Source organism: Pleurodeles waltl, chromosome 2_2, assembly GCF_031143425.1.
Source record: "Pleurodeles waltl isolate 20211129_DDA chromosome 2_2, aPleWal1.hap1.20221129, whole genome shotgun sequence".
Taxonomy (NCBI): Eukaryota; Metazoa; Chordata; class Amphibia; order Caudata; family Salamandridae; genus Pleurodeles; species Pleurodeles waltl.
In genome coordinates, this window is record NC_090439.1 from 497920659 (window position 1) to 497935226 (window position 14568).

General features: G+C 46.7%; 1 protein-coding gene across 2 annotated transcripts in view; it reads left to right on the forward strand.

Moving 5' to 3' along the window:
- Positions 1 to 14568, forward strand: part of THOC1 (THO complex subunit 1) — a 467835-nt gene that overhangs the window by 340379 nt on the left and 112888 nt on the right. For both annotated transcript variants that reach the window (XM_069219988.1, XM_069219989.1), the window contains exon 18: positions 7576 to 7659. In XM_069219988.1, coding sequence (XP_069076089.1) covers positions 7576 to 7659 — 84 coding nt within the window. The remainder of the gene's footprint in view (positions 1 to 7575; positions 7660 to 14568) is intronic.

Here is a 14568-nt window from a genome sequence, read left to right on the forward strand (position 1 = left end):
GCGGTCAGTCAGTCCAGGTTCTAACGGACAACACGACCGCGATGTGGTATATAAACAAACAGGGAGGAGTGGGGTCGTATCTTCTCTGCAGAGAAGCTCTTCGTCTCTGGTCCTGGCTTCAAGACCACAAGATCTGCTTGATTGCACATCACTTGGCCGGAGTCCTGAATGTGCGTGCAGACATTCTCAGTCGACGCAGCTCGGTCGATCACGAGTGGCGTCTTCATCCAGATCTAGTTCTGGACATCTTCAGGATGTGGGGATATCCGCAAATAGATCTGTTTGCCACTCAAGAGAATTCGCAGTGCCCGCTATTTTGCAGCCTCCAGTATCCGGTGCAAGGAGCTTTGGGGGACGCGTTTCAGATGACCTGGAAGGGTCAGTTACTTTACGCGTTTCCCCCCATACCCTTGATTCCTCGAGTTCTCAGGAAGATCCACCAAGACCGAGCCCAAGTCATCCTAATAGCTCCGGATTGGCCGAGAAGGGTGTGGTATTCGGACCTACTCCAACTCTCTCAGTGCCCTCCGCTCCATCTCCCTTGCAGGGTGGACCTCCTCTCGCAGTCGCAGGGGCAGATTCTACACCCCCACCTCAAGAGCCTGCATCTTCATGCCTGGAGATTGAACGGGGCAATCTGAGTTCCTTTTCTCTCCATCCAGATGTGGTGGAAGTTATTCTATCGGCCAGGCGACACTCCACCAAGTCAATCTATGCGAATCGTTGGACTAAGTTTACAAGCTGGTGTGGAGAGAATAGTTTAGATCCTTTGAAAGCTGGTTTATCTGACATTTTGTCATTTGCACTCTATTTAGCACAGAAAGGGTTTTCAGTTGCCACTGTTAAGGGTTATCTGTCTGCACTATCTCCTTTTCTGTGCCTTCCTGATCAACCATCCTTCTTTAAGTCACCAATTGTTTAAAGTTTCTAAAGGGACTCACTAATAAGTATCCGCCCACGCCATTCGTTATGCCTCAGTAGGACCTTAATTTGGTTTTAACTTTTCTTATGGGGGCCCCGTTTGAACCCATGCACTCTTGTTCTTTACGGGTCCTAGTATTTAAAACTGTTTTCCTAGTGGCAATAACATCTGCCAGAAGGGTTAGTGAGCTTCAGGCTATAACTGTAGAAACCCCATTCCTTTCCTTCTTCAAGGATAAAGTAGTGTTGAGGACCAAGGCGGCTTTCCTACCAAAGGTTGTTACACCCTTTCACCTGGGGCAGTCGATTACTCTCTCTTCATTTTACCCTCCACCTCACCCATCCAAGGAGGAGGAGAGGCTCCATCGGCTGGATCCGCGAAGAGCACTGAGCTTCTACATCGCCAGGACGAAGGAGTTCAGACAGGATGAACAGCTCTTCGCTGAATACTTGGGGAAGAGGAAAGGTAGAGCGGTCCACAAGAGAACGCTATCCAGGTGGGTCATTCTATGTATTAAGATCTGCTATTCTTTGGCGAAGAGAGATCCACCTGTGGGGCTTCGTGCCCATTCCACCAGGGCCAAGGCAGCTTCATCAGCTTTGGCTAGAGGTGTTCCTGTGGCAGACATCTGCAGGGCAGCGACCTGGGCATCCCTCCATAATTTTGCCAAGCATTACTGTTTGGACTCGGAGGATGGCCATTTTGCTCGCTCGGTGTTGCAAGATTTCTTGGTTTGACCATTCGGGCACCCACCACCGGAGATTATACTCAATTCTTTTGGTGAGGAATCCACAGGTAGGTGTATCCATCAGAAGAATAAGTTACTTACCTTCGGTAACGCTTTTTCTGGTGGATACAGTTACCACCTGTGGATTCCTCACGGTCCCACCCACCTCCTCGTTGCCTGACTGGTCAAGCCAAGATCTCTTTGGGCGCGCATCCTTGGACTTGTATATATATGTATATAGCTTTCACATGCTTATGGTTGTTTTCATTGTATATACTTTTCCCTTGCAATTTAAAATAGTGAAAAGGACATTTTGGACTGGAATTGTACATATAGATATATATTTATTTCTGTCTCGGATTGAGCATTCGTAACTGTGATTTTTATTGAGTTTTATATTAAATGTTTTTACTTTCATCTATTCTGGATGAATGTGTACTCTTTAGGTTTTACCTGTTCGCCTCTATGGCACGTAAAAAATGGTGATTACTGACGTCTGCGCGTCGACGAGGGCTTCTTATTGCCTGGATGACGTCGTGTGGAGTCGGGCGATTGTGATGTCATCGTCGACTTGCAGAGCTAGAAGAAATTTCCGTCGAGGCTGGCGCGAGGGGAGAATTCTTTTGGTGAGGAATCCACAGGTAGTAACTGTATCCACCAGAAAAAGCGTTACCGAAGGTAAGTAACTTATTCTTCTAGCGCATAGAAGCAACTAACGCTCAAAGGGTTAAAAAAGGTCACACTGGAAAGGAACAAAGTCCAGAGTTCAGGCCACCAACGAGGTAACACTGTCACACTTACTTTCAGAAGTGTTTGATTCAGGAAAGTGGTCCACAGCACCAGCCAAGGGTTCAGAGGCTCTGGTGTGCATCTTGGGGTCTGGGACTACAACTCCCACAATGCACCTCTTCAACTTATGGAGTTGCTCCAAACGTCTCCAAACTTCTGGATCTTCTTCCAGAGGTCCTTTTTGTGTCCTTGAAGTGTCCACAATTTGATCCAAGGTTACAGAAGCTCTGAGTTACTCCTTGGGAGTTGGGACTACAGTTCCCAGAATGCACCCGGTCAGAATCCTCAAATGGCCACTGGGCGCTGGTCAGCTGGGCTATGCTTGCAGGACTTGATGCAGGGGACTCTGGGCAGCTCCTTTGTACCTGTAGCAAACAGGGAGTCCCCTCTTGAAGCAGTAGAAGACAGGTAAAGTCCTTTTAGTGCTGAAGCCCAAGTGTGCAGCAGGTGCAGTCACCCAGAGTGCAGTGTCCAGGTGCAGGTCAGGGGTCCAGCAGGGCAGTCCTTCTTCTACTGAAGTTCTTCTTTGTTGAAATCCGATAGGGATCTGAGGTGTGGGTGCAGGTCCGCCAGTTTTATCCCTGCTCCTGGGTGACTAACAGGGGGGTCCTGGTTCTCCAATCAGGTGCAGGGTCCTTCCCCCTGTGATGACCACTTCCTGGGAAGTGTGGCAAAAATCAATCCCAGGGAGCAACATTCCTCAAAAATCCATCATGGCTGAAAGTGATTTTTGGAGGTTACATCTGGCTGAGCCCACCCACTGGTGTGGCTAAAAATCCTAAACACACCCCTCTCCTGCCCTCTCCTAATCTAAACAAGGGGGCACATAATTGTCTGGGTTTGCAGGATGTGAGGGTGTTGCTGGGTTGCTCCAAATGTCCGTCCCTGCCTTTGAAGACCAGTTTGGCAGCCCTCCCCCTTCCTTCTTCACTAGCTGCTGAGGGGAGATCTCCTCCCCCAACCACATCTTTGTGTGGAGCCAGGCCACTTCACACCTTATCAAGGCAGCCTGGCCAGGCTGCCAGAGGCTGGCCAATCAGAGCACAGCAGCAAAAACACTGCAGGGCTGAAGTTGGCAACGTTTCAGGTAAAGTTTAAAACTCTTTACCTGAACAAGTTATATTAAATCCAACAACTGGAAGTTGTGGGATTTATTATAACAATTAATTTGATACCAAACGTCTGGTATCTGTTACTTGAGGGGACTTTTACAATTAAAATAAAGTCTCCCCATTCTAGCCTATGGAGGCCATTCACTACAATGAGGGAAAAACGAATTTGGCTGTTTTACCTCACCAGTGCTTATAAAACTATTTTTATAAGGTCCCTGCTTATAGGTACATGGCACCCAGCCCTAGGGGCACATACGGCACACCTTAAGGGTGACTTACATGTAAAAATAAGGTAGTTTAAGACTTTGGAACTACTTTTAATTCCAAAGTCGAATTTACATGTAACTTTAATTTAAAAGCAGCCAGCAAGGCAGGCCTGCCTTTAAAATGACACTAGGCACCTCAGCAGTGCACCTATGGGTGCACTACCTATGCTGGGGTCCCTAAACCTACATGCCCTACCATATACTAGGGACTTATAGGTAGGTTGACTTAGCCAACTATAATTAGCCTAATTTGCATACTGAGTTTACACAGAGCACAGGCCCTGGGACTGGTTAGCAGTACCCAGGGCACCATCAGAGTCAGGAAAACACCAGCAAAAGGTGGAAAATGGGGGCAAAATGTAAGGGGGTGTAGGAAGTTGGCTCTGTATGTACTATTTCAAAGTAAGAAATAGCATGCACAGAGTCTAAGGGGTCCCCTTAGAGGTAAGATAGTGGCAAAAAGAGATAATTCTAATGCTCTATTTTGTGGTAGTGTGGTCGAGCAGTAGGCTTATCAGAGGGTAGTGTTAAGCATTTGTTGTACACACACAAGCAATAAATGAGGAACACACACTCAAAGACAATTCCAGGCCAATAGTTTTTTATATAGAAAAATACCTTTTCTTAGTTTATTTTAAGAACCACAGGTTCAAGATTTACAAACAATACTTTAAATGAAAGGTATTTCACTCGGGTATCTTAGGAACTTTGAATCAACACAATATCACGTACAGTTTTGGCAAAAATGGCAATAAGCTATTTTAAAACTAGACACAGTGCAATTTTCAACAGTTCCTGGGGGAAGTAAGTATTAGTTAGTTTTGCAGGTAAGTAAAACACCTACAGGGTTCAAAGTTGGGTCCAAGGTAGCCCACCGTTGGGGGTTCAGGGCAACCCCAAAGTTACCACACCAGCAGCTCAGGGCCGGTCAGGTGCAGAGGTCAAAGTGGTGCCCAAAACGCATAGGCTTCAATGGAGAAGGGGGTGCCCCGGTTCTAGTCTGCCAGCAGGTAAGCACCCGCGACTTCGGAGGGCAGACCAGGGGGGTTTTGTAGGGCACGGGGGGGACACAATTCAGCACAAAAAGTACACCGTCAGTGGCGCAGGGGCAGCCGGGTGCAGAGTGCAAACAGGTGTCAGGTTTGCAATTGGTTTCAATAGGAGATCCAGGGGTCTCTTCAGTGAAGCAGGCAGGCAAGGGGGGGCTCCTCTGGATAGCCCCCACCTGGGCAATGGAGAGGGCCACCTTGGGGTCGCTTCTGCACTGGAGGTCGGATCCTTCAGGCCCTGGGGGCTGCGGGTGCAGTGTCTTTACCAGGCGTCGGGTTCTTTGAAGCAGGCAGTCGCGGTCAGGGGGAGCCTCTGGATTCCCTCTGCAGGCGTCGCTGGGGAGACTCAGGGGGGTCAACTCTGGCTACTCACAGGGTCGCAGTCGCCGGGGAGTCCTCCCTGCTGTGGTGTTTCTCTGCAGGTCGAGCCGGGGGTTGTCGGGTGCAGAGTGGAAAGTCTCACGCTTCCAGCGGGAAACGTGTGGTCTTTAAAAGTTGCTTCTTTGTTACAAAGTTGCAGTCTTTGTGGAACAGGGCCGCTGTCCTCGGGAGTTCTTGGTCCTTTTAGATGCAGGGTAGTCCTCTGAGGCTTCAGAGGTCGCTGGACCCTGGGGGACGCGTCGCTGTTGCAGTTTTTCTTGAAGTGGGGAGACCAGCCGCTAGGGCTGGGGCCAAAGCAGTTGGTGTGTCCGTCTTCTCTGCAGGGCTTCAGGTCAGCAGTCCTTCTTCTTCAGGTTGCAGGAATCTCTCTTGCTAGGTTCTTGAGCCCCTAAATACTCAATTTAGGGGTGTGTGTAGGTCTGGGGGGTTAGTAGCCAATGGCTACTAGCCCTGAGAGTGGCTACACCCTCTTTGTGCCTCCTCCCTGAGGGGAGGGGGGCACATCCCTAATCCTATTGGGGGAATCCTCCATCTGCAAGATGGAGGATTTCTAAAAGTCAGAGTCACCTCAGCTCAGGACACCTTAGGGGCTGTCCTGACTGGGCAGTGACTCCTCCTTGTTTTTCTCATTATCTCCTCCGGCCTTGCCACCAAAAGTGGGGCCGTGGCCAGAGGGGGCAGGCATCTCCACTAGTTGGAGTGCCCTGTGGCGCTGTAACAAAGGGGGTGAGCCTTTGAGGCTCACTACCAGGTGTTACAGTTCCTGCAGGGGGAGGTGAGAAGCACCTCCACCCAGTACAGGCTTTGTTACTAGCCACAGAGTGACAAAGGCACTCTCCCCATGTGGCCAGCAACATGTCAGGTGTGTGGCAGGCTGGCAAAACTAGTCAGCCCACACTGGAAGTCTGGTATGTTTTCATGGGGCATCTCTAAGATTCCCTCTGGGGTGTATTTCACAATAAAATGTACACTGGCATCAGTGTGCATTTATTGTGCTGAGAAGTTTGATACCAAACTTCCCAGTTTTCAGTGTAGCCATTATGGTGCTGTGGAGTTTGTGTTGGACAGATTCCCAGACCATATACTCTTATGGCTACCCTGCACTTACAATGTCTAAGGTTTTTCTTAGACACTGTAGGGGCATAGTGCTCATGCACCTATGCCCTCACCTATGGTATAGTGCACCCTGCCTTAGGGCTGTAAGGCCTGCTAGAGGGGTGACTTATCTATGCCATAGGCAGTATGAGGTTGGCATGGCACTCTGAGGGGAGTGCCATGTCGACTTGGTCATTTTCTCCCCACCAGCACACACAAGCTGGCAAGCAGTGTGTCTGTGCTGAGTGAGGGGTCCACAGGGTGGCATAAGACATGCTGCAGCCCTTAGAGACCTTCCCTGTCATCAGGGCCCTTGATACCAGGGGTACCAGTTACAAGGGACTTACCTGGATGCCAGGGTATGCCAATTGTGGAAACAAAGGTACAGTTTTAGGGAAAGAACACTGGTGCTGGGGCCTGGTTAGAAGGCCTCAGCACACTTTCAAATCATAACTTGGCATCAGCAAAGGCAAAAAGGTAGGGGGTAACCATGCCAAGGAGGCATTTCCTTACAGGGGGCCTCTGCAAACAGCCCTGTTCTCTCACAACGTCCAATTGCTGTTTAGTTTAAGCCTTCAATCACTAGCCAAGCCAGCTCTGATTCAGATATGCCTTACCTTTTCTAAATATTATATACCATATGAATGATCATTTGTATATGGAGTTCTTCAGAGGGAATGTATACTGTAAAACATCCTCATGGATGATCTTCTTTAGTGGGTCAGGATGTAAGGTAGGCGTTTTAAAAGCCGGTGTTTTGTATGACACTGATATTACATTGTGGGCCAAAGTGGAGAGCAAATATCCAGTTCACAAAGAAAGTCGAAATATATCTTATCTTGTCTTAGACGTACACATTTTTCATCAAAGAAATAAAACGTGAGCCAGAACTGAGATGTTCTAGTTTCCAGCCATATATTCTGCCTGTGGTACTCCTTGTGGACTGCCAGTGGTGGCAATTCAGCTGGTTAAAAGGTCTGGAAAGTATTTTCCCTGTTCTTCACCACAGGGAAATATTTCTCCCCTATGCGAAGCCTCTTATACTATGTTTCCACAAAGTGTAGCCCTTATCTGTTTCCCACATTCAGGTGGTTGTCAGTTTAGTTTGTAAATATAAGCCCTGTGGAGTGAGAACTGAGTTGCCTGCATGATGTCAATACAATGTGTACTTTATCAGGTATTAGCGTGATATGATGAACTAATTAGTAAAAATATCAAAATTATTATGTTTCAGAGAATTTATGCCTGCATTAGAAGAATTCTTTGAGGAAGCTATTGAACAGGCTGATCCTGAAAGTATGGTTGAACCTGAATACAAGTAAGAATGCATGCTATTTTATTTGTTAATTTAAAAGATTCACCATAAAGGTGGTCATAGCATTAATCATCTTAATTTGTGCCAGTTTTACTTTCTACATTGAATTAGTGGATTTTATAGGGGTGTTTCAGTAATGATAGCCTAATATGGTTACCATAACTTATTACCTTTCACGCTGTACCTTGATACTTTACCACCAGCTACGATCTCACTGATTGCCACAACCTCCTGCCAACCTCACTCAACCTTGGACTCCTCTCCTTACCCCCACCTCACCCTTAGTTTGCCAGTATCAGTAAATCAGTTGTCATTTATTATGCATAAATCACTGGAATGTTCAGTTGCCCTATCTATTTCATTGTCTAATTTTTAATGCCCATATTCTCATTGTCAGGCTACCTCCATAGACTTCATTTAGGGGTCACTATGGTTACATCTGCTGCCTTGCTTTTCTCTTTGTATCCCGGGCTCTACTATGCCACAGGTCATGAATCTAGAAGCAGAAACAAAGTCTCTGATGTTCTTGAAAGCCATGGTTTAATTTCAGGTTTTTCCAGTCTTTCCACTTTCCTTCAGCAGTAAATAGACTAGCTAGGGGCTAAGGATGGGCAGGTGGTCATCCTTGACGTTCCTTGGAGGTGGGGAGTTGTGGGTCTAAGGATGTGTATTGTCACCAGCACTACTCCTGGCATTTTTGCTGGAGGAGAAGATTCACATTTAAGTTCCTTTCCTTTGAGTATTGTGAATTCTGTAATGTACTGTATTAGTCAAATGTTCATGGCATTGTTTTCACACTAATTCTAGGGACAGTTTAGCACATTATTTATTAGAAAAGGTCTATGCATCCTCATTTTGATTCTCTTGCTCAATTTAGTATGGAAAATATATGTTCGATGGTATGTGTGGCTGTAGATACACATGCTTTCCATGAGTCTGCCATCTAGTGTTGAGCTCAGAGTGTTGCAAGTTGTTTTTCTTCGAAGAATCTTTTCAAGTCACAACATCAGGTGACTCCTCCTCTTGGTGATAGTGCGCATTGGCATCAAATCCTTTGTTAGATTGTTTTCTCTCTGCCGTCGGGTTCGGACGTGTTTTCTCTCACTCTGCTAGATCTCGGTTTGGTCTCTTTTGAACTTTACTTTCCATCTTTCTTTTGAAGTCCGTATACTTTCAATTGCGTATTTCCACACTTTATTAAATCGATCCGATTTTCATTGTTGGGTTGGTTTAGCGCCCTTTTTGGGCCTACTTCATCTACTGTCGAAAAATGCTGAGCTAATAGAACAAACTCAGTTTAGGTTTTGTCCTCAATGCCACTCCAAGTTTTCGTACACGGATCAACACTTGGTGCGTAATTTGTGCTTGTCCCCGGAACATAAGGAAGAGATTTGCAACGCATGTAGATCTCTTCGATCCAAAAAGACCCTCGTGGACCGAAGAGCATGTCAATTAGAAATGGCGTCAAAAACAGACAACTATCCCAACATCTTCAGAGAGGAACACGGACAAGAAGAAGTTGAACACCAGGCAGCCTTTTAGATCCGAGACTCTGAGTCAGACTAAGATTCTGACATCGAGAGCCAATCGATTCCAGCAGCACAGTACATGAGTACACCAGCCCCCATCACTGCACGCAAAGATGTTAAAAAATACTTCCAAGTTGGTGATCTGTCCACTACTGACTTAGGGCCACGGTAGGATCTGAAAAATACATTTGGATGCCCCCCCCTCCGATTCAGCACCGAAATTCATAAAGACCAAGATGCCCTCGGCACCAACCAAGGTCTCAATGCTATCCCAATCTATATCGGGATTGAGTCAAACATTTGAATTGACAACCTTGGCGTCAAAAAAGCAACCTTCAACTTCGGAGCCAACACCTTTGGCTCGAAAAAAGACTTCAGTACTGAAAATGTCAAAACAATTATGCTTGGCAAAGACTCTACAGTATCAACTGAATAAACTTGTTCTGTGGAGCCTATTTTGGAAGTCCTGGATGCTCACCAGCACAACATTCATATGCTAAAGGGAACAGGGAAAATAATTGCTTTTTCTTCTGTTCCAATAAAAAGGGGACTTACTTTCCAAGAAGCATGGGAGAGTGTTCCTGCCCCTAAGAAAGACAAGACTCCAGACCAACGTCGGCCTTCTCCACCTCACTCTCCTATATTGCCTCCTACTCCACTACCACCTTAATCTCCTATGTCTTGAATACAACCATACAACCACAATCCTCTGTGTAAGGGTCATCATCACCTCAAAGGGATGACTTAGCTGATGGTCCACAAGATGTAGATCCACAGGATCTATATGATCCAGATCCCATTCTCCTTAATGACCCTGACCTTTATCCGGCAAGGCCTTCACCCCCTGACGATACAACAGTATATAATCAAGTTATTGCAAGGGCAGCAGCATATCATAACGTGCAGATGCATACTGAACCAATCAAAGAGGATTTCCTCTTTGATACTTTAACCAACACTCATAAAGTGAGTCCATTTCTATCCATGCTACCAGGTATATTCAGACATACCACAGACATATTCAAAGAACCTGTTAAAACAAGGATCATTACACCAAGGGTAGATAAAAAGTATAAAGCTGCATCCTCAGATCCAGCGTTTATAAGAACACAACTACCACCAGATTCTATAATGGAAAGTGCAGCACAAAAGTCTGTTAATAGCGAGTTTACAGGGGATGCATCTCCTCCAGATAAGGAATGTAAAATACTAGATGCATCAGGCAAAAGGTTAGCTGCTCAAGCGGCTGATCACTGGAGAATTGCAAATTCTCAGGCACTCCTGGCGAAGTATGACAGAGCCCACTGGAATGAGATGGAAGAACTATTACAGTATCTTCCACATGAACACCAAAAAAGGGGCTTGAGATAGTTGCAGAAGGGCAGATCATCTCAAATAACTCAATCAGATGTGTCATTGATGCAGCTGATACAGAAGCACATGGCGTGAACACTAGTGTTCTTATAAGAACACATGCTTGGTTGAGGTGCTCAGGATTCAAGCCAGAAATACAACAAGCAGTCCTCAACATGCCTTTTGATATGTAGCATTTATTTGGCCCAGAGGTTGATACCACTATTGATAAGCTAATGAGACGCTCTGAAATATCTGAAGTTATAGGGGCCTTACTAACAACGCCAACTTGGGATCATTTTCGTAGGCCACAATTTAGGGGTGGTTTTAAAACATCATCCATCGAGCCACCTCACAAAATAAACCAGAAGCACGATTTTGCAACAGAGGTTCCTTCAGAGGATCTTATAGAGGCTCAAATAACAGAGGGAGTGGTAAAGCATTCACCTCTAGAGGCTCTCCCTCCAAGACAAAACAGTGACTTTTTACAAATTCCCACAGCGCATATATCTCCAGTGGGGGGAAGATGGGCCAATTTGTATCCACAGCGATCCAATATCACCCCAGATCAATGGGTTATATCAATTATCCAACATGGCTACTGTTTAGAACTCATTTCCACTCCACCAAATATTCCTCCTCGTGTTCACAAGCTCTCACACGGCCATCTCATTCTCTGAAAAGAAGTACAGTCCCTTCTTCCCAAAGGGGCAATGGAAACATTTCCCCTAGCTCAACAAGGGTGAGACATATATCAACTATACACCTTAAACCAAAGAAAGAATGTTCCCTAAGACAAATTCTCGATCTCAGGCCTTTCAACTTATACATACTTTCAGAGCACTTTTGTATGGTCACTTTGCAAGATGTTATTCCTCTATTACAGCAAGAAGATTACATGGCTGCATTAGATCTCAAACATGCTTTTTTCCACATTGCCATACATCCAGCACATCGCTAATATCTCCGATTTGTCATTGCAGAAAATCATTATCAGTTCAAAGTTCTACCATTCGGGGTAACAACTGCTCCCAGATTATTCACAAAATGCTTAGCTGTAGTATCTGCATTTTTCAGAAGGCAACACATTCACATCTTCTCATACTTGGACGACTGACTCATAAAAGCCATTACTATCCAAAAATGTCAGGCGCATACTCAGTCCACAGTAAATCTTCTACACACTTTGGTATTTACAATAAGCTACCTCAAAACCCACACAGATACAACCTTATCTGGGAGCAATTAATACTCACTCAGGATTGGCATCTCCAAACCCAGCAGATTCAGACTTTTCAAACTTTCCTGCCTCAATTTCAGGAGAGTACTTACACAGTGAAACTAGTGATTCATCTATTAGGGATGATGGCCTCATGCATCACCAGTGTTCCTTATGCAAGACTACACATGCATCCTCAACAGCAGTGTCTGTCTTGTCAGTGGCTTTCAGTCACAGGATCATCTTCAGGATCTAGTGTTGTTGGACCGCCAGACTCGCAGCTCTCTGCAGTGGTGGAATCCCACCAACCTTTCAAAAGGGTGGCGCTTTCAAGACCCTGTGCCTCAGATCACTCTCACCACAGATGCATCACAGATGGGTTGTGGAGCTCACCTCAACAACCTTACAAATCAAGGAAACTGGGATCCCAATTGTAGGACGTTGGCTCTGTATGTGCTATTTCAAAGTAAGGAATAGCATACACAGAGTCCAAGGGTTCCCCTTAGAGGTAAGATAGTGGCAAAAAGAGATAATACTAATGCTCTATTTTGTGGTAGTGTGGTCGAGCAGTAGGCTTATCCAAGGAGTAGTGTTTAACATTTGTTGTACATACACACAGGCAATAAATGAGGAACACACTCTCAGAGACAATTCCAGCTAATAGGTTTTTGTATAGAAAAATATATTTTCTTAGTTTATTTTAAGAATCACAGGTTCAAATTCTACATGTAATATCTCATTTAAAAGGTATTGCAGGTAAGTACTTTAGGAACTTTGAATAATCACAATAGCATATATACTTTTTACATAAAACACATGTAGCTGTTTTAAAAGTGGACACAGTGCAATTTTCACAGTTCCTGGGGGAGGTAAAGTAATGTTAGTTCTTGCAGGTAAGTAAACCACCTACGGGGTTCAGATTGGGGTCCAAGGTATCCCACCGTTGGGGGTTCAGAGCAACCCCAAAGTCACCACACCAGCAGCTCAGGGCCGGTCAGGTGCAGAGGTCAAAGAGGTGCCCAAAACACATAGGCTTCAATGGAGGTAAGGGGGTGCCCCGGTTCCAGTCTGCCAGCAGGTAAGTGCCCGCGTCTTCGGAGGGCAGACCAGGGGGGTTTTGTAGGGCGGCGGGGGGGGACATAAGTCAGCACAAAAAGTACACCCTCAGCAGCGCGGGGGCGGCCGGGTGCAGTATGCAAACACGCGTGGGGTTTCCAATGGTTTTCAATGAGAGACCAAGGGGTCTCTTCAGCGGTGCAGGCAGGCAAGGGGGGGGGCTCCTCGGGGTAACCACCACCTGGGCAAGGGAGAGGGCCTCCTGGGGGTCACTCCTGCACTGGAGTTCCGATCCTTCAGGTCCTGGGGGCTGCGGGTGCAGGGTCTTTTCCAGGCGTCGGAATTTCAGAGTCAGGCAGTCGCGGTCAGGGGGAGCCTCGGGATTCCCTCTGCAGGCGTCGCTGTGGGGTTCAGGGGGGACAACTTTGGTTACTCAGTCTTGGAGTCGCCAGAGTGTCCTCCCTGTAGCGTTGTTTCTCCACCAGTCGAGTCGGGGTCGCAGGGTGCAGTGTTGCAAGTCTCACGCTTCTTGCGGGGATTGCAGGGGTCTTTAAATCTGCTCCTCTGGATACAAAGTTGCAGTCTTTGTTGAACAGGGCCGCTGTTCTCTGGAGTTTCTTGGTCTCTTGAAAGCAGGGCAGTCCTCTGAGGATTCAGAGGTCGCTGATCCTGGGGAAAGTGTCGCTGGAGCAGGTTTCTTTGGAAGGCAGGAGACAGGCCAGTAGGACTGGGGCCAAAGCAGTTGGTGTCTTCTTTCTTCTTCTGCAGGGGTTTTCAGCTCAGCAGTCCTCTTCTTCTGTAACTTGCAGGAATCTAAATTCTTAGGTTCAGGGAAGCCCCTAAATACTGAATTTAGGGGTGTGTTTAGGTCTGGGAGGGCAGTAGCCAATGGCTACTGTCCTTGAGGGTGGCTACACCCTCTTTGTGCCTCCCCCCTGAGGGGAGGGGGCACATCCCTATTCCTATTGGGGGAATCCTCCAAAATCAAGATGGAGGATTTCTAAAAGTCAGAGTCACCTCAGCTCAGGACACCTTAGGGGCTGTCCTGACTGGCCAGTGACTCCTCCTTGTTTTTCTCATTATCTCTCCTGGACTTGCCGCCAATAGTGGGGGCTGTGTCCAGGGGGCGGGCATCTCCACTAGCTGGAGTGCCCTGGGGCATTGTAACACGAAGCTTGAGCCTTTGAAGCTTACTTCTAGGTGTTACAGTTCCTGCAGGGGGGAAGTGTGAAGCACCTCCACCCAAAGCAGGCTTTGTTTCTGTCCTCAGAGAGCACAAAGGCTCTCACCGCATGGGGTCAGAAACTCGTCTCTCAGCAGCAGGCTGGCAGAGACCAGTCAGTCCTGCACTGAACAATTGGGTAAAATACAGCGGGCGTCTCTAAGATGCACTCTGTGTGCATTTTTTAATAAATCCAACACTGGCATTAGTGTGGGTTTATTATTCTGAGATGTTTGATACTAAACTTCCCCGTATTCAGTGTAGCCATTATGGAGCTGTGGAGTTCGTTTTTGACAGACTCCCAGACCATATATTCTTATGGCTACCCTGCACTTACAATGTCTAAGGTTTTGCTTAGACACTGTAGCGGCATAGTGCTCATGCACATATGCCCTCACCTGTGGTATAGTGCACCCTGCCTTAGGGCTGTAAGGCCTGCTAGAGGGGTGACTTACCTATGCCACAGGCAGTGTGAGGTTGGCATGGCACGCTCAGGGGAGTGCCATGTCGACTTAGTCATTTTCTCCCCACCA